This window comes from Hoplias malabaricus, chromosome 8, assembly GCF_029633855.1.
Source record: "Hoplias malabaricus isolate fHopMal1 chromosome 8, fHopMal1.hap1, whole genome shotgun sequence".
NCBI lineage: Eukaryota > Metazoa > Chordata > Actinopteri > Characiformes > Erythrinidae > Hoplias > Hoplias malabaricus.
This window is the reverse complement of record NC_089807.1, coordinates 26,947,905-26,973,158: the sequence shown is the minus strand read 5'-3', so window position 1 is coordinate 26,973,158 and position 25,254 is coordinate 26,947,905. Positions and strand designations below refer to the sequence as shown.

The 25,254-nt window shown below is 39.0% G+C and overlaps 1 protein-coding gene across 1 annotated transcript in view; it reads left to right on the top strand.

The window, feature by feature from the left end:
- Positions 1-1,146: 1,146 nt before the first annotated feature.
- wdr11 (WD repeat domain 11) overlaps positions 1,147-25,254 on the top strand; it is a 131,766-nt gene continuing 107,658 nt past the window's right edge. Inside the window, exons 1-6 of the mRNA XM_066678724.1 lie at positions 1,147-1,332; positions 6,046-6,157; positions 9,111-9,264; positions 10,388-10,561; positions 13,714-13,906; positions 23,901-24,066. Coding sequence (XP_066534821.1) covers positions 1,247-1,332; positions 6,046-6,157; positions 9,111-9,264; positions 10,388-10,561; positions 13,714-13,906; positions 23,901-24,066 — 885 coding nt within the window. The 5' untranslated portion in view covers positions 1,147-1,246. The remainder of the gene's footprint in view (positions 1,333-6,045; positions 6,158-9,110; positions 9,265-10,387; positions 10,562-13,713; positions 13,907-23,900; positions 24,067-25,254) is intronic.

Here is a 25,254-nt window from a genome sequence, read left to right as displayed (position 1 = left end):
AGGTTGTGGGTTCAATTCCCACTCCGGGTGACTGTCTGTGAGGAGTTGGTGTGTTCTCCCTGTGTTTGTGTAGGTTTCCTCCGGGTGCTCCGGGTGCTCCGGTTTCCTCCCACAGTCCAAAAACACACATTGGTAGGTTGATTGATAACTCAAAGTGGCTGTAGGTGTGAGTGTGTGTGTATGTCTGTGTTGCCCTGTGAAGGACTTGCGCCCCCTCCAGGGTGTATTCCCGCCTTGCGCCCAATGATTCCAGGTAGGCTCTGGACCCACCGTGACCCTGAATTGGATAAGCGGTTACAGATAATGAATGAATGAATGAAATAACATCTGAGAAATGTTTTAGGTAACAGAAAACTATGTTGAAATTGACCTTCTCAGTCCTATATACAATATCTTAAAATATACAGAAAGAACATTTTTTTGGTCTTGCCGTGGCCAGCAGCAGATCCCTACCTATTGAAAATGTGACTTGTAGAATGTCTAAATATATATATATATTTTGACGGGGCAATATGTTAGGGTAACAGGAATGAGTGAAACCCAGGGATATGACTAAAATGTGTATTTTAACACATTTCATTCACAAATTTAAAACATAGATGAGATATGGAATCGCACAACAATGCCAAAAATATACATTTCATAGCGTGTTAAATCACTATTTTTGATAGTACAATGTAATTTTAAAGACCAGGGACAGGTAACCAGTGCTTTTTTGTGTGTCCTAGGTAGTAATTATTAATATTTGAAATAACATATGTTAAAAGTTGTAATTAGATCAAAGTTTAGGACATTTTGCTTAATAGTAAAATGTATTGTGCAGTTAAAGATTATACATATTTATACTTTGTCCTGGGGACGCAAAATGCATCAATTCAGCGGAAAGTCCCTTTCTATTTTAGAGTTGTCTCTGTTCCAGCACAAGATCGACTATAGGGATGTTGTCAGTCACATAATTTTACAAAAGAAAAATGTTCAAGAATATTTTCGAAACGTTAAAAGAAAGAAAATCCACCTAAAAAAATAAAATTTATATTCGCAGAAAATTTAGAGAGAAGAATAAATAAGGAATAACTGCTTAAACTAACAACGATTTCGAGGGCGGAACTTGAGCTACGAGCATGTTTCCTTATCGGAACAAGGCGGTGACGCACTTGACTTCCTGTTTACAAATCAACCGATGTTCGTTCATTTTCGTCTTTATTGTAGTCAGATTTCTTCTTTTTTGATGTAGAGCGCTGCAGACATGATTCCTTACACAGTGAACATTAAATTGGCCGCACGGACCCTGACAGGGACTCTCCACCTTCAAAACAAACCCGCTGTGGACTGGTGAGTCTCAGATAGCTGCAGGAAAAATACGAAGCAGTTTATGCTACATTTCTTTACATTAACACCTATTCTTATTAATACTCTAATTACAGACACAAATGCTTACTACTGTCTTTAATGTTCACAATGTGCTGTCATGGCCAAATAAAGGCAGACTTTACCAGTACAGGCGTTAAAGTTTCAGTCAGTCCTTACGTTCGTTTTTCTAAAGGCTTTTAAAGGGAATCCCATCCATATTTTCAGATTTCCTGCATACTACTGGAATAGCCTGTTTTTGCTCCGTAGCTGACTGTTGTATGGTATTTGTGTAAAATTCATTATCTTGTGCGTGAAGGATAATAAATATTTTAATCGATCTTTACAGACTGTAAGCTGGATGGGGACCTAGATATATATTTGCTGGTCATTTTTGGGAGTTTACCCAGCTGTTTTATACAAAAATTATCTAACATGTTACTATTACACTGCATTGACAATGACACACTGTAACATTCTACACAAATGGTTGCTTTTATCAGCTCCACTTAATGTGCTGTTTGTAGTTTTATAGTTACAAATTACAGTTTACAGTGAATTTTGTGCTCTCCATACGATAGCTCATCTGAACCATACTTTTCAGTGGTCATGAAAGCACCACCAATGAGCAAATTATTCTCACAAGGTGGCCCAGCTGTGCTAAAGGTGACAATGCCACACAGCTCCCAGGTTCTGGATTTGTGGGTTCAGACCCCACCTTAGGTCACTGTCTGGGAAGAGTTTGATTGGTGCTCCCAGTGTCTGTATGGGTTTCATTCAGGTGCTCCAGTTTCCTCCCACAGTACAAAAACTCATATTAGGTGGATTGGCTATGCAGCAGTATAGGGGTGTGTTATGCCCTGTCATTGACTGCTGCTGTGTTTAGGGTTTGTTCCTGCCTTGTGCTTGGACAGGCTCTGGACAAACTGTGACCCTCAACAGGATGAAGTGGTTAAAGAAATGAACTAATAAATTCATTATTAAATGAATCATACTTAGTGCTTCAGTGACACGTGATAATGTTAGTGTGTTTTGCACCAGTCCAACTGGATCAAAAGTGTTTAATCTAAGTCTCACTACTGGACTGAGAGTAGTCCACTCATCAGAAATATGTAGGCAACAATGTCCTTTGGGTTTAGTAAATTTGCATGGGAATACCTTTGGGTCTACAAGGAAAAGCTAGAGGAACATGTGAAAGACAGAGCGGACTGGGCTTTATTCTGCCACTGTGACCCAGAAAAAAAAAAAAAAAAAAACATTAATGCTAGGATCAAGCTACACACATTTAGCCAGATTTTGGCATGATTGTGTCGTGTCTGACAAATTTGTCGAAACTGAATATGAGCCTCAGGGGCAAGTAATGATAGTATAGTGTGACATAATCAAAGATCAGTGATCCCACAACACCATGACGAAATATTTTTTGACCTTTCGCCTAGTCTGACATATCCTACGACCTGTTCCTTGACGATGACCAATAGGAGGACATAGCGCTGTCTGGTGTGCGTATGTAAACACAGAGAAAGAGGGAGGCTGCTGGTGCAGCTGTCAGGAGTGAGGAAATGCTCTTGACTTTTTAACACATTGCCCTTCTTATACTGTCCTCTTCGAGGACTAGTCTGACAAAGTGAATGTCATGAAAGGCAAAAACATTGTGTATGTGGATCCTGGCATAAGTGGACAAAGATTACATTTTTGATTAAGTTCAGTTCAGTTTAAGTTCAGTTCAGACAATTTAATTGCCATTATACCAATACAGATTACTACAGTATAACAAAACGCTGTCAGGCTACACCTCCAGTGCAAAGTGAGCAGGTATAGGAAAGGATAAAGTTAAAACAACCCAATGTTTAGTGCAGGTAATGAGCACAGCAGCTAAATTGAAGTATAAGTATAATACTGTAATAAGTATGCAAGTGCAGAAGTAAGTACACAATAAGTAAAGCTTCAAATATTCCGGTATTGAGGGTTCTAGCTAAAATGCTGTGTGCATACAGTCCCATGAGCTAGTGGAGCTCAGTGTGTGGATATGCAAAATAGACTGGGAGGGTCAGAGTTAGACCATTAACAGCCCATTATGTGTGTGCATACGTTCTGGTAGGTGCTGCTGGTGTGACCAGTTTAACAGCTTGTGGATAAAAGTGGTTATTTACTCTGCCTTTTTGTCTAGTGAGTAGGCCCTCTTGATTTAGAAATTCTGTGAAAGGTTCATTATAGATATATGTTTGGATATTTTTAAAATAGTGTATAAAAAGGGAGTTCATGAGCTCGGTTATTATTTTACTCCAAAACAAAAACCAAGAAAATTTTAAAGCAGATTTTAAAGCAATTTTAATTGTATTGAGCCCCCAAATGTACATTCTGAGTCCACTTAGTTTTTCTCACAAGATCTGGCAGCCCTGGCAGGGACATGCTGTGTTTGAACTCCTAGATCATAGTTCTAGTTAACTTTCTGGAATAATGTTGTATTGTGCCAACAGCTTTTCAGCAACAGAGTGAGTGTTTTTCTGCAGATGGCGATTAAAAACACAATCTAGTGATCAATATAAAGTAGAGTAGATAAACTGATTTGTACAAGAGACTTAATACAGTATTAATAAAATGAGTGCCCGCAACATATAAGTAGTAGGCATTCTGAAAATCAAAAACCATAAGTGGTGATCATGACTTACTAAGCACAAGGTTTTTTCCTAAAAATATTTACATGGACTCCAGGGTTTCTGTATAATTAAATGTGCTCAAACTGAGATTTCAGTATAAGTTTATGTTTAGCCCTTCCTAAAAAATTCCATTCTTTTTCAAGTAAGAATTTGCTGCCCAGTCTGTATCATGAGATTATGATATGTATGTTCTACACTGAATGACCAATGGATTAGGAACATCTACTTTGTATCTACACTCTTTGTTCATTTTATCAGCTCCTTTGACCATGCAGGAGCACTTTGTAGTTCTACAATTACAGAAGGTAGTCCACTCATTGTCCACTCGATTAGACACACCTACATCGTTGGTCCACCCTGCAGATGTAAAGTCAGCGACAGCAGCTCATCTGTTGCTGCTCAGTGTTTGGTGCTTGTCCTCTAGTCCTACATCAGTGGACCCAGTACGCTGTTCGCTGGATATTTTCGGTTGGTACACTATTCTTAGTCCAGCAGTGACACTGAGGGCTTCAAAAACTCAAGCAACACTGCTGTGTCTGATACACTCATACCAGCACAACACACACTGATATGCCACCACCGCGTGTTAGTCCTGACCATTGCAGGGCAGGGTGAAAAGTGTGGGTGTGGAAGTATGCAGAGAAACAGATGGACTACAGTCTGTAATTGTAGAACTACAAAGTGTTTCTCTATGGTCAATGCAGCTGATGAAATGGACAGTAAGTGTAGATACAAGGTGTTCTAATCCAGTGATAGTTCAGATAGTTCCCCTCACACAAGCAACATTTTCATTGATGGAATATGCCATCTTCACTTAACATTTTGCTGTCTCTTTTACCAGTGTACCTGTGGATTTGCTTCCTCCTTGATGCCCTTTGCCATTCATAAAATGCCTTACTTTGCTACTTGTAAAATATTGCCTGCATTTTGTATACTCGTGTAGCTAATGGCCTGTGTCTAATCTCAGTAGAGTCTGAAAGCACCCATGCAAAAAAGATGGACTCCTTGCCTGAAGCTTGGGTACTATCACAGATGCTTGAAAATATCACAGATAAATTGCATATGAGGCAGTTAATTTGTTTATGTTGTTTGTATTAGTAAAAATATACATCAATGTAATATTTTTTTGAGAACAATAGTTTAAACAATCTAACATTTTGCAGCTGCTAATGCATAAGCCAATTCTGAAAGCTGAAAACCTGTTGACTATGCTACCAAGGTAACTTTGCATACTTATTTTGTAGTCCTAATTATGCCAGTATTAGGAATTGCAGGTTAAATCTTAATGTTTAGCCAATACATATGGGTACTGTTTAATTCAGAGTTTCGAAAATGAACCGGGTCAAAGTGCTAGTATATAGTAGGGTTGGGTGGAGCAAAATAAATAAAAATCATATCATTAAGGTTGAACAGTGACATTATCAATTATGATTCTCAATTTTCATTTTATTTTAAATAATATGTTAAATAAACAACATAAATTCACAGAGTTTGTTTGTTTTAATAACCTTTTATTGCTCATGTATTTCATCTTTTTTATGTTATAACTTTACCCCATTAACATCATATACTCATGAAGTTTAGACACTTTTGTAATGATCTTATTTTGTGTTTAAATATGTTTGCATTTACCTGTTAAGTAAAATAATAATGTAAATTATAGTCAATTATTATTAATTTATCAGATCAAGAAATTTGATAAAATTGTAAATTATTATTGATTTGATATTTTATTGATTTTATATCAGCTCTAATTTGGCCTATATTCATTACACTGTTTGAACGAAGTGATACATATATTTTCATTGCATTCTACTTTCAAGGGTTCGGAGCTTCAACTTTATTCATGTGGATTACTATTTTTTTTTTTTTTTTTTAATTAAAATATGAAGCAGACAAAATGCAGTAGATAATGCTCATATGAAATTTTGTTTTTAGCTCCCCCCATAAATAATTTTGGTGCTTTGAAAGTGTTGCATGGCTCTCTCTGATCCCTTTCTCTTTCCTCTTGGGATCACTCTACTTTTTCCTTCCCCAGGGGTTGGCAAGGACTGATTGCCCAGGGATGTCACTCCAGCATCCTCATCATTGACCCAAAGACTGCTCAGACTATTCAGGTGCTTGAGAGGCACAAAGCCAATGTAGTCAAGGTGAGTTTGAACACCAAGCAATCTCATACACATGATTACTTTTATTAGAGGAAGGATGAATCATGGTGGGGTGGGGGGACAACAATGTGAAGTTGGTTCATCATGGGTAAGGCTCTGAAGTCTGTTTACCCTCCTCAAGGTTAATTCTGAGGTATAGAGTGGCCAAGTAGTCTAAATGTTGGCCCTATCACTGGGACATTGCTGGTTCATTCCCCGGTGAATCTTCAGTCATCAGAGCCTGGGAATCTAAAGCCCTATTCAGACAGGAATAGTTTTATATGTGGATGTGGGAAAAAGTAATTATTACTGGAGTATCTCAGTAGGTTTTATCCCATCCATAGGCATTTTCTGCCATTTTTCTGGAGTGTGCACTCCAGTTGCAGGAAAGATTCCTTAGTGTTTAATCTACTGTAAAATGAGCAGTAATCCCATTCAAATTTGCATGGGTGAATTTTCCATCATATCCCAGGGTAAAGGGGTTTTTCATTGGGTTTTCTCAAAAATAGAAGCAATGGATGAGGTATTTAGTAATGAAACATAAGGTTAAAGTTCAAAGCTCAGCTTAACTACTGAACGACACACCACGTTCAAATCCACAAAACAACAAAACTCAGAGTAGGGAAATTTCTGGTAGGTTTGTTTCAAATTACCAGCCTTCAGTGTTATAAACATGTATCCTAATCATTTAAAATGTTTAATGTGTCATTTATAAGTTTATAACATCAGTTATAAAATCAGTTATCATAATTGTGTGAAGGCTTAGTATTTATTGTGTTATGTTTATTTTGCCATTGTCTCACCGCTTATCTATTTTGAAGGACTAAAGATCATCGGGGGACAATGTCATTGAGGGATGGATGTTTTTGGTTGGTGGGCTGTTCTCAGAGCTGTAGTGACAGTCTAAAAAAAAATCTAGTTGCTCTGCTGTGTATCAAGAAGCCACTCCTATCTCTGTTATTTCTTATCCAGTGCAAATCCCCATATAACTTATTGACGTATTACCCTAGCTCCCCATGTAAAACTAATCCGTACGAATAGGACCTATGAGAGCACAGTTGGCCTCTGCGTAGGTGGGATTCCATCTAATGATGCACGATGATATCGAAATTATATCTGTATTGGCAGATAATTGCCATTATAAAGATTATCAGGTTTAAAGATTAAAGATTATTACAGGTCTACTGGTACTTGGGGTTAATTATTTGCTTAACGCTAACATTCATTTATTTATTATACATTTTTTTATTAGTTTGAAGAGATCGTTAATTTAAGTTTTAAAGCTGTGTGCAGTCTCTGTAAAAAACTGTTAGCTAAATAAATGTGGCTAACAATTTTCTTAGGAGACTGCTTTCATTTTATTCTTTGTGTACAGGTCGTTGTTAAAATGTTATGCAAATAAGTGTTATATGTGTCAGTAATGTTAATCTGGTGTATCTTATTTTTCGATATTATATAAATGTGTATATCAACATCAACAGATATTTACATGTGTAATATCTGCATTTGCCCAAAAATCTACCTGTATCCATACATTCCTAAATCCATCAGTAATTGCAGCTGCTTCAAATCTTACATGCCTGTTTCAAGTTGCAAATAACATTTGTCTTAGACCATGTCGATCGTGCCGCTTCTCCCTATTCAACATAAGGAAGATTAGGCCATACCTAACTCAACATACAACACAGCTCCTCGTTCAGATGTTAGTAATCTCCCGTCTAGACTATTGCAACGCCCTCCTGACAGGTCTTCCAGCCTGTGCTGTGAGACCACTACAGATGATCCAGAATGCAGCAGCACGCCTGGTCTTCAACCAACCAAAAAGAGCACATGTCACGCCCCTATTAGTTGAGCTGCATTGGCTACCCTTAGCTGCTCGCATCAAATTCAAATCACTAATGATGGCCTTCAGAGTATTCACTGGTTCTGCTCCCATCTACCTCAACAGACTCTTAAAACCATACGTTAGCGCCCGCCCTCTCCGTTCCTCAAAGGAGCGCCTACTAACACGACCAACCCCCCGTACAGGTCAGTTGAAGCTATTCTCATCTCTGGTACCACGCTGGTGGAACGAGCTTCCAAGCACTATCAGAGCAACAGAAACCCTCTCTTCATTCAAGAAATCATTGAAAACCCAGCTCTTCCGAGAGTATCTTTTGCACTGAATGTCTTTCTTTAATGCACTTATTACTTCCTGGCATATTGCACTTAATGTAAGGTATTTTGTATAATTTGTGCTGTAGTTCGAATGTTAGATCCTCTTTTGTAAGTCGCTTTGGATAAAAGCGTCTGCAAAAAAAAAAAAAAAAAGTCCCCTTTTCACACTTTGTATCTTTCTACAAATTGTTACACTTTTTCATGAAATTCTGGAGTTAGGTAGAAAAAGTGAGCATAATGAACATCAATGGCCAGGAGCCAGTTTGTTAATAGTCTCCTGGGTATGGGTGTTTTTTTCAGAGCTGCAAAGTGGCCAGGGATGGTATGCCATTGGTTGCTCTTCCGATGTGTGTGGCCAGTGGTTTAGAGCTCACCGCATGAGTAATGAGCCATAAACAACACTGCGTTTATCAGCAGCAGTGCACCACTCCTCCTGTTACTTATTTCTCACCTCGCCGTGCACTTTAATCTTGTAAAGCGAACTGGTGCCATGCCAGCTCATTCCTCAATGCCAACCTTAGAGTAAACGAGTGGACAAATGGGAAGAATATGGCATACCCTGGTGCTTGGCACATGGCTACAGTTCAGGGCCTTGTTCAAGCTTCGTGTTCAATTTATCTGCATTCTCTGCTTGTTGCTTCACCGCCACTTTGAGTCTTTTAGAAAGTCCTGCTCCACTGGGTTGTGTACTGCTCCATTGGTTTCAATGGCTTCCTGAGTTTTTGTGTCAACGTTTCCGCTGTTACTGGATCTGCTTTTAAGTCTCCTTTCATCTGTTTGTTCCCTATTTTTTTCTTAGGTGAAATGGTCCAGAGAGAATTACCACCACAGCCTCAGTTCTCCCTATTCCCTGAGGCTGGCCTCAGCTGATGCTGCAGGGAAAATCATTGTGTGGGATGTGGTGAGTGGCATGCCTCACTGCGAGATCCAAGAGCACTCCAAACCCATCCAAGGTGATTATTATAACTTCAAACTATATTTATTTCATGGATAGTAATAATAATAATAATATGGATAGTAATAATATACTTGGAAAACTTAAATTAGAATAAATACAAATGAACACAATTTTACATCATTCTGTAAATAGGAATTTTAGGTTTGGTAACTTTCTTGTAAATACCTTTCTGTAAGTACCCATGCATTTGTAATTACCACAAAATACCTGGAAGAGCTAGTGAATTTGTTCTTAGAGGGGACATAATATTTGGGGTGGGTGGGGGAGGGGGGAATAGTGTATTAGCACATTTATATCAGGATCTTGACCTCCTGCCAACCCACAAACTATGAGAAAAACAACCCAGTCAGTTTTTTGTTATTCCATTTTGTTATTTATGTTTTCCTATATATATATATATATATGTATGTGTGTGTGTGTGTGTATATATATATATATATATATATATATATATATATATATATATATATATATATATATATATATAGATCAGGCGCTTCAGAATTGTGAAGCTGCCTCTTCTTATTATCCTTTATCTCTGCGTTCCCAGACAGAAGCCCAGATGCATAACATTCTGACATTTTTTGACAAAATTAGTTATGCAATCCAATGAGCAGGAAACTAACAAGAGCAACAGCAAACTGGAAAGCTCAAGTTCCTTAGAAACAATATTTAGCGTTGACCTTGTACTCGCCTTGTTTCACACTGAATTCATCACCTTATAATTTTCACATTCGGAACTAATTAATGCAATTGAATAAATGAGAATAATAGGTTCTGTAAATGCCCATTCTATGCAGCAAAACAAAATCTGAGTGTCAAATTTCAGTAAATGATTAATTACTGTTTTTGACACAAAACGACATTAATATTATTGCTGGATTATTGTGAGGCTATATAGTGTTTTTACAAACAAAGTCACAATTATTGTCCGAGTATATAGTTTTAGATTTTTTTTAATTTATTTTGAAATTCATGGTAAATGGATGCTGATGTTGCTTTTTGAATGTCACAGGATGAAAGCTAGCCTAAAACAATATACTCAGTTCAGTGACTTTTGGCTTCATGTGAAATGAAGAGTTCATTATTTGTTTATGTCTTCCTCATTGTTTTGCCAGACATGGATTGGTTGTGGAATCAAGATGCATCCCGTGACCTGCTTTTGGCCGTACACCCTCCCAATTACATAATCATGTGGAATGGAGACACAGGGACCAAGTTATGGAAGAAGAGTTATGCAGAGAACATCCTTTCCTTCTCTTTCGATCCTTTTGAACCCTCCAATCTGGCTTGTAAGTTTGGAGACTTCAGATATTATTCTTCTGAAATTTTAGTCCAGGTGCTTTTTGGGGTCTATAGTCTCATCAAACATTTTCTAGAAGGCTCTCTCAGCTTCAGCGCCGTAGGTATCTCTGATGAGACATCCATCGCTATTTCAATATAAATATATTGAACAAATCACATTCAAACTCTTGTTAAATAGGAATAAGTGGACACCTGCCATCATTTAAAGTGCCTCTGATTAACCCCAAACAAGTTAAGTTGTTCTAGTAGGCTTTTCCTGATATTTTCTTAGTTGCGTCTTACAGCAAAAGCCATGGTCCGCAGAGGCTCTTAAAGCATCAGAGGGATCTTATTGTCAAAAGCTATCAGTCTGGAGAAGGGTACAAAAGAATTTCCAAGGCATTAGATATACCATGGAACACAGTGAAGACAGTCATCATCAAGTAGAGAAAATATAGGACAACAGTGACATTGCAAAGAACAGGACGTCCCTCCAAAATGGATGAAAAATGACAAGAAGAAAATTGGTCAGGGAAGCTACCAAGAGGCCTACAGCAACATTAAAGGAGTTGCAGGAATTTCTGGCACATACTGGCTGTGTACTACATGTGACAATGATATCCTGTATTCTTCATTTGTCTGGGCTATGGGGTAGGGTGACTAGATGGAAGCCTCTTCTTACGAAGCCCAGCTAAATTTGGCAAAAAACGCATTTGAACTCTCCTAAAAGCATGTGGGAAAATGTGTTATGGTCTGATGAAACCAAGGTTGAACATTCATTATCTGTAACGGCTTATCCAGTTCAGGGTCGCGGTGAGTCCAGAGCCTACCTGGAATCATTGGGCGCAAGGCGGGGATACACTCTGGAGGGGGCGCCAGTCCTTCACAGGGCAACACACACACACATTCACTCACACACTCACACCTACGGACACTTTGTGGTCGCCAATCCACCTACCAGCGAGTGTTTTTAGACTGTGGGAGGAAACCAGAGCACCCGGAGGAAACCCACGCAGACACGGAGAGAACACACCAAACTCCTCACAGACAGTCACCCGGAGCAGGAATTGAACCCACAACCTCCAGGTCCCTGGAGCTGTGTGACTGCGACACTACATGCTGTGCCACTAGGTGCCCCTAGGTTGAACTTTTTGGCCATAATTCCAAAAGGTATGTTTGGCACAAAAAAACACTGCACATCACCAAAAGAACACCATACCCACAGTGAAGCATATTGGTGGCAGCATCATGCTGTGGGGCTGTTTTTCTTCAGCTGGTACTGGGGCTTTAGTCAAAGTAGAAGGAATTATGAACAGTTCCAAATACCAGTCGATTCTGGCACAAAACCTTCTGGTTTCTGCTAGAAAGCTGAAGCTGAAGAGGAATTTCATCTCTCAGCAAGACAACAACCCAAAGCATACATCCAAATCAACCAAAGAATGGCTTTCCCAGAAGAAGATTAAAGTGTTGGAATGGCCCAGCCAGAGCACAAATCTGAATCTCTGAAAATCTGTGGGGTGATCTGAAGAGGGCTGTACACAGGAGATGCCCCCGCAATCTGACAGATTTGGTGCGTTTTTGCAAAGAAGTGTGGGCAATTATTGCTAAGTCAAGATCATGCTGATAGGCTCCTACTCAAAAAGACTGAGTACTGTAATAACATCAAAAGGTGCTTCATCAAAGTATTAATTCAAGGGTGTGCACACTTATGCAACCACATTATTATTATTATTATTATTATTATTATTATTATTATTTTTAACTTCTTCCCCCTAAAGATTTCAGTTTTTTTATTGAGATGTACAGGTTATGGGTCTCATTAAAGGTAGAAAATGTTCCAAAATGATTTGCCTTGGTCTCATTTTTTTATATCACTAAACCTGGCATTTTAACAAGGGTGTGTAGACTTTTTATATCCACTGTATAATTAACTGGATGCTTTTATTTCTTGTTTTTAATTTTATCCATTCCATAATTATTATTATATTTTTCTTTTAATATAATATTTTATTGCCGGACCGCCTGCCGGGCCGGCCTAGAAGAGGCATATGTGCTTTCTGACTGACTGACACCTAATGTTGAAACACGCATGCAGGAGTTGGAACAGTTCATTTAGCCGTATTTCACAGAGAGAAATTAAGGTGGTGCCACTACACCATCTATTGTTAGTTCAGCTATATTTCACATTCCAGTTCGTGAACTAAATTTGGAACCGTTCGGCGGTGACTAGAGGTCCTCTTTTTCCTGGACAAGTACTCTTTTAGGGACCTAAAAAATGCGTGTTCAAGGGGTCAGAGAGCTGAATTGGGACACACTCGTGTCGCTTCAGCACTGTAGGTCCACCGTCCACCGTTTTATCAGTCGGACGCTTACAGAAATGTAAGTCAGTAATAAATAACTAGTTCCAGCGATGCCCTGTTCCTTTATCAAGTGTAGATGACTTGGTTGATAAAATGTTAAGGTGCTTGGCTTTAGAAATGTTCAAAAACAAGTAATAAACTAATTTTATAGTCTATTATATGTTATTATTTTAAACATAGACATTGATATGAAGCTCCAAAACTTCTCTAGACCTTCCAATGAAAAGATTATTTCTGGGCTTTCCTGTTTTTGAAATGCCAGAAAAACCTCTGTGACAATGGCCATATGGCTAATGGGGGTCCGGCTAAACTAGGCTTTCCTAGTTTCTCTTTGTTTTTATAGCTATTTACTGTAAAACACTTTGAGCTGCATCCTTGATGTATGAATAGTGCTATTTAAATAGTTTTATTGTTATTATTACTATTATAGTTGTTAATATTAATATTTGTTTTATTTGTTTGAAAGAAATATTGTTTAATATTTTTCTTATAACTATTTACTGTAAACCACTGAGGTGTATCCTTGATGTATGAAAAGTGCTGTTTAAATAGTTTTATTATTATTATTATTATTTAGCACGTGGAATCTCATTATCTACATTCTTATACAATTTTTAACATGCTGCTAAACAGAAAATATTGGCACAAAATAATTCAAATTTTCAAACCAGTAAATATGAGTAATAAACATGAGGGAAACAACATTATTAGGAACCGCACGTTTATGAAAAGCAAGAAAAGAAAACATTTTTAATGGTGGTGAGGTTTTACAGTCTCTTATAATTTTTTTTTTCTTTCAGTGCTGACCAGTGAGGGAATTGTCTTCATCACAGACTTCTCCCCCTCCAAGGCTCCAGGAAGTGGTGGCAAGAAAGTTTATATTGCAAGTCCCCACTCTAGCCCCGCCCACAGCAAACCTGCTGCTGTCCAGCCCACTGGAGCCAAGAAGGCTCTCAACAAGGTCAAAGTGCTCATCACCAATGAGAAACCTACGTGAGTACTTAAACTTCTTAATATGATGCAGCAGCTGAAATCTTGGTCATCTTAGATGTTGATGTCATGTTTCCTGGAGTCATATTGTATGGTAACATGTATATCATTATTCATATATTCATTATTTTCATCAGATAAACCATCAATGTGAGAAAATTATAACTTTTTCTTCAGTCAAGCCAGTGTCTACTCATTTCATTTAAAACAGTAAAGTAGTAGAAACACTTTGCACAATTTTGAACCAAAATGTCTGCGCCTACCAGATCTTTATTTTACTTTGTCTTTAGTCTTAAAGGCACCATAAATGCAACTATGGATTGTGTCACATTGCATGCGAAGAATGATTTTTACTTGTCATCAAAGACATGTGAAACCACTGGTCAACTCACATTTTATTTTGTGGCATCAAATTTTGTTTACACATTTTTCTAAGGGAAATTAAGTGTTTTTTTTTTTCTTCCCCCAAATTGATATTGTCTGTATATACCCACACCTACACCAGTCAGCCATAAAAGTATGACTGCTACACTCAATGTCAATTTGTGGTCCATCTGCTGCTCTGCATACTTTGTCTAAAGTGTGTAATAGTGTGGATGATGAGTGGAAACAGCATATAAAACTCAGATCCACTTATACCAGTGCAACACACACTAACACCAACACCTCAATCAAATCTGTGACACTGCACTGCTGAGAATGATCCACTAACCAATCATACCTGCTCTGTGTTGCCCAGTGATTCTGGGTAGGCTAATGACCCACTGCGCCCCTGAATTGTATAAGCAGTCACAGACAAAGAATGAATGAATGGTTAAATGAATGAATGAATGAATGGATGATCAGTGTATGTTTTTGTATGTGTACATGTACATGTACGTGCATGTGCATGTGCATGTGCATGTGTATGTGTGTGTGTGTGTGTGTTGTTTAATACCTGTTTCCACAAGGTTTATAGCTACATAAATGAGTGACATGACACAAGTTTAAGTAATCCCCCCCCAAAAAAAAATCTCTTATTGTATTATTTTAACAAGAAAAATTCTTTGAACTGTCCATGTCCATTCCATAAATACCTATAATTCCATTCTGGCTGTATAGTATTGCCACAAATCGGATATGGATCTGGTTTTGATACCACATTTGAAAGTGGCCCAAATCTAATATGAAAACGTCATCTGTGTCACTTATGAAAAAAAAGATCAGTTTTGAACCACTTTATCTGCTATATGAATGTAGCATTAAATGCAACAATTAAACCATTATTATAATTTAATATCTCACAAAATATGAGGGTTGTGTACTTAGAAAATCAAGAAATGCTATTATTTGGCTGCAGAAATCTATGGTTATTTTATGTCTTTGTTCAATTGAAAATGACCCCATACTACAGGGAAGAAGCAGTAGTCCAGGCTCTGGGAGCTGATCCAGACTGCTAATGCTTTAAAAATTGTTCACTGGAGACCTCATGCTCTACTGAACAAGCATTGTTTTCTCTGCCTGTAACAGCCAGTAAATTCATGTCCCTCCATCACAGAGAGTTCATTGAAGAGTGGCCTCCCTTTGCTGTGCAGGTGTCATTGTGCTTGGCTGTTTGTGCTCTTTCTTTTGGCCCTAGGACAAGTCATTGTAGTTTTGATGGGAATATTTATGTTAATAGGAATATTATATTAATGGGTGGTTAAGCAAATACAATATAGTGTCTTCTTTGTCTCCTACAAGATGCTGTAAGCAGTTATATCTTGACTTAATTATGTTAAATGAATATGGCTTTGTTTTCTAATCTATTCTCTATTTTTATGGGGTTTTTTTTGGTCTGTTGTACTTAATAAAAATAAAGAAAAGCTATTGACTCAGAACCCTTTTATAAATGAAGCCACTGGGCAGTTATGTCGCGTAACTAGGATTTTAGTACTGTTAATTAAAAATATTTGAGAGAGTATCTGAAGATGCCACCGGCCATCACTTCACACCCACCTTGTACTGTACATAGCAGAAGTAAGGCAATTTTTTAATGTGGTCCCCTATTAAAAATGTCTGCAATAAAATCCTTGTCCAGGCAGCATTACTGAGGCAACAATCTTTTCTGGTATTCTGCCTCCATTACTCCCTTCTCTTTTTTTGATGCTCATATTCCTCTGTTCTTCTTCATTTGCATCTGCTTGTTATTGTCTTCACTCTTTCTCCTCACCACTCTCCCTGCCTTTGTACCATATCCGCAGGAGGTTTTGTCCTGCATCATTGATCAGCAGAAGCTTTAGAGACACACCCTCGGTTTGATTCCCACAACCCACCCTCTGCACACTTTGAACGCAAGGCCCTATCGTTTCTTTTTAATGACCCAATATACTTGCCCACATCTCAGTGCTTCCCATGGTCTCTGCAGTGGAGGCGGATTGGTGTGGTTTATTTACGGAATCGACTTTGATGGATCTCCACATAAAGAACCTGCCCAGCCGTCCATTAGGCTGCCACTACTGCTCATTGTGTTAGTGGATGGGTGTAATCTAGGCCTTGGCTACAGGTCTGTGAGAGTGCCATGCATTAAGCCTGCTGAGTGTTGCCACTGTGAAATAGGACCTGTCAGTAAATGGTAACACAAATGATACGAGATCCAGCTTGCAGACTGGCATCAAAAAAAGACAACAAATTAAAACTGATAGATTTCTTATGGCTGCCAGTAAAGAAATCTGTGTAGAGCACATCCATAGGCAGCGACTAGTGGTTTGGTTTGTGTGTGACAGGCACTGGATTAGTATGATTTATTACTTAGTACATGTACTAAAAGGATGTTGCATTAAAAAAATAGAAAAAAAAAACAAATCCAATATGTTTCTTTTAAAAAAAGAATAGAAATAATTTTATCACTCATGTAACATATGTTTTAGTTTTTACTGTAATGTGTGGGCTAAATGAACACATGAAAATTATTAGAGAATGTATAAACTCCAGTAGTGCCGCACGCCGCAGGGAAAAATATGTTGTTTCAAAATTTCATGGCGTCAACAGATCCCAAAAAAGTTGGGACAAGGCCATTTTGTACCACTGTGTGGCATCCCCCCTTCCTCTTACAACTCTCAACAGACGTCTGGGGACAGAGGATACCAGTTTCTCAAGTTTAGAAATAGGAATGCTCTGTTCAGTTGTCTTGGGCCTTCTTTGTCGCACCTTCCTCTTTATGATGCGCCAAATGTTCTCTATAGGTGAAAGATCTGGACTGCAGGCTGGCCATTTCAGTACCCAGATCCTTCTCCTACGTAGCCATGATGATGTGATTGCTGCAGAATGTGGTCTGGCATTATCTTGTTGAAAAATGCAGGGTCTTCCCTGAAAGAGATGACGTCTAGATGGGAGCATATGTTGTTCTAGAACCTGAACATAGTTCTCTGCATTAATGGTGCCCTTCCAGACATGCAAGCTGCCCATGCCACAAGCACTCATGCAACCCCATACCATTAGTGATGCAGGCTTCTGAACGAAGCATTGATAACAACTTGGGTTATCCTTGTCCTCTCTGGTCCAGATGATATTGCGTCCCAGTGTTCCATAAAGAACTTCAAATCATGACTCATCTGACCACAGAACAATCTTCCTTTGTGCCACACTCCATTTTAAAAGACCCCTGGCCCAGTGCAAAGCTTCTGAGCGTCTGAGCTTGTGGAGCTTGCTTAGAAATGGCTTCCTCTTTGCACTGTAGAGTTTCAGCTGGCAACGGCGGATGGCACGGTGGATTGTATTCACTGACAATGCTTTCTGGAAGTATTCCTGAGCCCATTCTGTTATATTATTATGTTTAAGGGCCCGGAGATCACGAGCATCCAGTAGAGTTTTACGGCCTTGACCCTTACGCACAGCAATTGTTCCAGATTCTCTGAATCTTTTGATGATGTTATGCACGGTTGGTGATGATAACTTAAAAGTCTTTGCTATTTTACGCTGGATAACACCATTCTGGTATTGCTGCACTATGTTTCTGTGCAACAATGGTGGAATTGGTGATCCTATTACCATCTTGGCTTCAGAGAGACACTGGCACTCTGAGAAATTCCTTTTATACCCAATCATGTTGTCAATTGACCTAATTAGTGTTAATTGGTTTTCCAGCTGTTCGTTATATGCTCAATTTCCTTTTTCCAGCCACTTATTGCTACTTGTCCCAACTTTTTTGGGATTTGTTGACACTGTGAAATTGTGAATCAACATATTTTTCCTTTAAAATGTTGCATTTACTTAGATTAAACTTTTGATCTGTCATCTATATTCTATTACGAATAAAATATTGGCATTTGCCATCTCCACATCATAGCATTCAGTTTTTATTCACAATTTGTTTAGTGTCCCAACTTTTTTGGAATCCGGTTTGTACAATCACAGTACACACTACACATTTGCATCAATGTCACTGCAGCCTTGAGTATATTTCAACATTTAAATCATACGTGCTCTGTGGTGGCCCTGTGGGTGTCCTATAATTCTAGAACTACATAGTGCTCCTGTATGATAAGTGGAGCTCATAAATTTTGAGTGAATGTACACGTGTGTGTGTGTGTGTCATTGGTGCTCTCACTGGTGCTGGTCATAAAATTATAATATCATGAAAAAGTTGATTTATTTCAGTAATTCCTTTCAAAACGTGAAACTTGTATATATACTCCATTACACACAGACTGATATATTTCAAGTGTTTATTTCTTTCAATATGATGATTTTAACTGACAGCTAATGAAAACCCTAAATTCAGTATCTCAAAGTTAGATTATATTACTTAAGACCAATACAAAAAAAAAAATTGTTTTTTTGTTTAGAAATGCTGGCCAACTGAAAATTGAAAAGTATGAGCATGTACAGCACTCAATACTTAGTTGGGGCTCCTTTTGCCTGAATTACTGCAGCAATGTGGCACGGCAAGGAGTCGATCAGTCTGTGGTACTGCTCAGGTGTTATGAGAGCCCAGGTTGCTCTGATAGTGGCCTTCAGCTCTTCTGCATTGTTGGGTCTGGTGTATTTCATCTACCTCTTCACAATACCTCATAGATAGAGTTAAGGTCAGGCGAGTTTGCTGGCCAATTAAGAACAGGGAGACCATGGTCCTTAAACCTGGTACTGGTAGCTTTTTCACTGTGTGCAGGTGCCAAGTCCTGTTGGAAAATGAAATCTGCATCTCCACAAAGTTGGTCAGCAGCAGGAAGCATGAAGTGCTCTAAAACTTCCTTGTTTATGGCTGCATTGACCTTGGACCTCAGAAAACACAGAGGACTAACACCAGCAGATGACATGACACCCCAAACCATCTCTGACTGTGGAAACTTTACACTGGACCTCAAGCAACGTGGATTCTGTGCCTCTCCTCTCTTCCTCCAGACTCTGGGACCTTGATTTCCAAAGAAAATGCAAAATTTACTTTCATCAGAGGAACATAACTTTGGACCACTCAGCAGCAGTCCAGTCTTTTTTGGAAGCGAGACACTTTTGACGCTGTCTCTTGTTCAAGAGTGGCTTGACACAAGGAATGCGACAGCTGAAACCCATGTCTTGCATACATCTGTGTGTGGTGGTTCTTGAAGCACTGACTCCAGCTGCAGTCCAGTATTTTGAATGGGTTTTGTTTCACAATCCTCTCCAGGGTGCTGTTATACCTATTGCTTGTACAGTTTTATTTTCTACCACATCTTTTCCTTCCCTTTGCCTCTCTATTAATATGCTTGGACACAGAGCTCTGTGAACAGCCAGCCTCTTTAGCAGTGACATTTTGTGTCTTGCCCTGCTTTTGTGTAAGGTGTCAATGGTCGTCTTTTGGACAACTGTCAAGTCAGCAGTCTTCCCCATGATTGTGTAGCCTACAGAACGAGACTGAGAGACCACTTAAAGGCCTTTGAGGGTGTTTTGAGCTAATCGGCTGAATAGAGTGTGGCACCAGGTGTCTTCAATATTAAATCTTTCATGGCTAAATTGGACCAGCCTGGTGGCCAGTCTTCATTAATTGCACATTGCACCAGTAAGAGCAGAGTGTGAAGGTTCAGTTAGCAGGGTAAGAGCACAGTTTTGCTCAAAATATTGCAATGGACACAACATTATGGGTGACATACGAGAGTTCAAAAGAGGACAAATTGTTGGTGCACATCTTGCTTGTGCATCAGTGACCAAGACAGCAAGTCTTTGTGATGTATCAGCCACGTTATCCAGGGTAATGTCAGCATACCACCAAGAAGGACGAAACACATCCAACAGGATTACTGTGGACGCAAGAGGAAGCTGTCTGAAAGGGATGTTCGGGTGCTAACTTGGATTGTACCCAAATCACGGCAGAAATAAATGTGCACTTCAAATCTCCTGTTTCCACCAGAACTGACCGTAGGGAGCTCCACAGGGTCAATATACACGGCTGGGCTGCTATAGCCAAAACTTTGGTCATTCATGCCAATGGCAAACGTCGGTTTCAGTGGTGCAAGGAGCGCAATTCTTGGGCTGTGGACAGTGTGAAACATGTATTGTTCTCTAAAGAGTCCACCTTTACTGTTTTCCCCACATCCATGGGAGTGGATCAGTGATGGTTTGGGCTGCCATATCATGGCATTCCCTTGGCCCAATACTTGTGCTAGATAGGCGCGTCACTGCCAAGGACTATCCAACCATTCTGGAGGACCATGTGCCTCCAATGGTAAAAACATTGTGTCCTGAATGCGGTGCCGTGTATCAGGATGACTATGCACCAATACACACAGCAAGAGTGGTGAAACGTTTTCCTCCACCAGCATCATGTAGTGACTTGGCCACTATCCTGCAAGAAGAATGGCTTAAAATCCCTCTGACCACTGTGCAGGACTTGTATATGTCACATTCCCAAGATGAACTGAAGCTGTATTGGCTGCAAAAGGAGGCCCTACACCATACTAATAAATTATTGTGGTCTAAAACCAGGTGTTTCAGTTTCATTGTCCAACCCCTGTGTGTGTGTGCGCGTGTGTTTGTGAATATATATATATATCATATATATATATATGACTGCTTTTGTGATAACATGGAAGATGGTGGCAATGCTTAAGATAATATGCCGCAGGCTGTGGGTTTTTTTTTCCCCCTTTTCTCTTCTTGAATTTACATTTAGGCTTTTTTTTTTTTTGCACACTCAGTGGGGTTAATGGTTAATGTTTTTAATATTTGTTAAAAACATCCCCCACCCCTTATTTGGCTTTCAGGGGGTCCTAAAGTTAAATTAGTGGGTCCTGGACCCCCTCGAGACATCTTGTATTTTGCACCTTGAACTAGAAAGATAACACAGGGTTTGGAATGCTTACTCTACTCTGTAGGCAGCATGAAAGAATGACAATAGAAAGGTCACGTTGGTGTTAACAGAAAAAAAAGAATGTGTGTCAAGAGAATCCATATATTGTCTCTGTCCAAAGAAAAACATGTATCGAACACAGAAGCTGTTCTTCACATTGTGTGGCAATTTCATGATGAATGGACAAATAAGAAATGCTCCAATAATCTTTTTACATTGGCTTCCAATAAAAGTTAAGAAAAGGGTAAATGTTTTTTACTTCTCCTGTAAAAATATTTTTTTGTATATGTTTTTCTTTGTACAGCATCGATATGTTGGCAGGTTTGTGATTACTGGACACGTCATCTTTGTGGCACTCCCAAAACTGAAGGATACCCAAGTTCCTCAATGCACAAAAGTGTTTTATTCTTTTGTGATATTTATAAGCTCTTTGTGATTCCTCTTTTGTTTGGATTATTTTACCAATTCTGTTTGTGAGCTGTATGGACATTAACGCTTTCATCACTGCCACTATGTCTGTTTTAAATATTTGAAGCAAGTACATGCTCTGTATTTTGGTCGGAGACTAGAACTTACTGCTTGTTGAGCAAGTTACATGTTTTAGGATATTTTCTGGGCACTTTGTGATTTGTTTAACTAGAAGCTTTCTTGACACACAGCCTACCTAGTCTTAGACTAAATTGCATTTGTCACAACTGTAAATTAATGTTATTTGCTAAAGAAGAATTTCTATTAAAATCTGTTATATTTGACATTCTGGCAGCTCTTCAGCTTTTTTTTCCCCCAGAATGAGCACTTCTATTCATAAGAGAAATATATGAATATATGCCAATTACTAATTCTTCTACACTTGTGAAGGACATCCCTCCATAGAACACAGTTCCGCTGTTTCACAGTCCAGTGCTAGGGGACATTGCTAGTGGCTGATGTGCAGATACAAGCTCTTGTATGTTATATATGTAATAACAAACAATTCAGTATGTATACCCAAGCTACATAATACATACTGTAGTTACTATAGTTACAAAATGATTTATTGTTTATCACACCAGATATGCTCACAACAACAAAATCCTGCTGTTCCCCAAATCTATTTTCTCTTATCTCTCCCTCCACATCTCTGTCAGATATTTCTAGAATATACAGAGAGTAATATACTTGTTCTAATTTTTATTTTAGAATTTGCAGTATACAATGTGAGCACATTTATGTGTTCTTGTGATTGTGGCCTCTGGTCGATTTGAGGAGATGGATGTGTGGTGGATGTTTTTCTATTTCGTCTCAGTGGCACATATGTCATACAGAGCTGATTTGAGTGATCTGTCTCTTATATGGTGCAGTGGCATAGAAGACTTCTGGAGACTCACCCTGAGCTTTATGAAATATTTTTGCTGGTGGTTCTAACCAGGTTTTAATGATGTTACTCAGTCTGGTTGTAAATAAGGTTGGCTGTGAGTTAGTTATATTTCTGTTAGATTTTTAGCCTTTACAGCAGTCACTGAATTTTATCATGACTGCACACATGCAGAATTACTTGTCTTTGAAGCCATTATTAGATTTTCTGCAGCAAATCAGCTACAGTAAAGAAGGGAAAAGCTATGAGGCTTTGACCATCATTTTAACGCATCAGAAAGGATTTTCACACTAGCAATTATATCTATATAATTTATGACTACTTATTATATAACTATGAATTATACACAGATCAATTGTAACATTATGGCCACCTCCTTGTTTCTGTCCATTTTCTCAACTCCATTGACCCTACAGGAGGACGTTGTTGTTCTACAGTTACAAATTGAAATCCCTTTTGTTGTTCTGCATGCTTTGTTTGCCCTCTTCTCCATTTTCTTCAACAGTCAGGATCCCCCCCAGAGGACCACTACTGAGCAGGTATGATTTGGGTGGTAGCTCATTCTTAGTGATACAGTGGAGGTTTGTTGGTGTGTGTTGTGCTGGTATGAGTGGATCAGACACACCAGTGCTGCCTGAGATTTTTAAACCTCTCTGTGTCACTGCTGGACTAAGAATAGTCCACCAACCAAAAATATCCAGCCAACAGCATCCTGTTTCCACTGATGAACTGTGCTGTAACAGATGACCTAATGACAATGAGTGGACACAGTGTTTAAAAACTCCTGTAGCACTGCTGTGTCTGACCTACTTGTACCAGTGCAACACACTAACACACCACTGCAGCACTGAGAATGATTCACCACTCAAATCATACCTGCTCTCTGGTGGTCCTGAACATTGCAGGACAGGGTAAAAGTATGCAGAACAACTATTGGACTTCAGTCTATAATCATTGGACAGCAAAGTCCTTGTGTGGTCAGTGGAGCTGAGATAATGCAGAATGAGTGTAGAAAAAAGGAGGTGTTCATAATGTTATGGTCGATCGGTGTAGCGTAATTAGTGAATTTAGTTCAAGTAAATGTGCATTTGTTGCTGATAACCTGTACTAATACAGCTTGTATAATCTACACAGAAAAGCATAAAATTAGATTGAATACTCTGGAGTAGCTTCACACAAGCCTAAGGTCACGTTAATGCCTAGTGTTGGCATAGAGTTGTACAAAGCCCCTTAGCCCCTCGAAAACCAATACCTGGCATTAAGGTTCTCATAACTCAAAAATAAAACATAGTGTCCTTTTGGAATATTTCTGGGTAAAATATTAAGTTTGTGTCCATATGTTTGTGTGTGTGTGTGTTAAGGGCAGAAGCAGTGACACTGAATGACTGTCTCCAGCTGTCCTACATGCCCTCAAAGAGGAATCACATGCTGCTGCTGTACCCCAGAGAGATCCTCATCCTGGACCTCGAGCTGAGTCAGACTGTTGGAGTGGTGGCCATCGAGCGCTCTGGTGTGCCCTTTATACAGGTGTGTGGATTTGTGTGTGTGTGAGATTTGGTTGACAAAAGACAAAGACAAAAAAAACAAAAAAAAAACTAACTGTTAAAAAAAATTCCTATGGTGTCATTATAATTTGAGTGAATAAATAGTTTTGCAGTCAGTCAGGATTGGCTGACACCACAGAGATTCTCAGTGGCTGTGTGAGCAGAAGGTGAAAACAATACAAATTTGTGAATATTCTTACACTCTGGAGCAGCTGGGCCTTAAGTCGGGTGTGAGCCAAATGTGTAAAAAAAAGTATGAAAGTATGTTATCCTAGAGAGATATGTCATTTGACATCCAGAACTAATCATTACGCATTAGCACCTGACTTCTCATTCGGTGCTATCTAATCCTCAGAACAATATTCCAGCTCTAATAGAAACCTTGCTAGCGGTTTAGATGTAGTTACTGCTGCAAAGGCGCATTTCTTTTTTTAATACACATGATTTTAAAAGCAACATTGGAAGGCACAATTATGGCCATAAATATTATTAGAAAATGAAAAATAATGTCAGTTTCACACCAGAAGCCTTGCAATGAGTGACAGAACCATGCTTTGATGCTTTTTATTTCATACTGGATGGCACACATACGTGAGGCGAAAGCAGTTTTTGTTTGCCCTGTATTTTCCTGGGGAAAAATCCTCTCGTTATATCTCATGTATGTCGGTTAAATTATCTTTGTTGACTAAATTTCAGCACAACATTTATTTTGAGAAAAAGATCCAACCAAATAGCCTCCACTTGCTGCCACATTAGGCTACTCGTCTCATGCAATCTTACAATGCTGCTATAATTTAAAATTTCGCTGTGTTGTTGTCATGTTTATTGGCATAGATTGCGTGACATGCAGGTGGTGACACCAGTCCTTTGCTGTGAGACACACTCACGCATTTACTTACACACTCACGCCTATGGACACTTTTGAGTAGCCAGTCCACCTACCAACGTGTACATTTGGACCGTGGGAAGAAAGCGGGGCACCCAGAGGAAACCCATGCGGACACGGGGAGAACACACCAAACTTCTCACAGACATTCACCCCGAGTGGGACTTGAATGGTAAGGTTAGTGAAGAATGATGACACACAGGATAACTAATGGATAGTTAACCATGTGTGTCACCTCCTCAAACCACACTTCCTTTCACCACCCCCCCAGAAGAGGGCTGCACA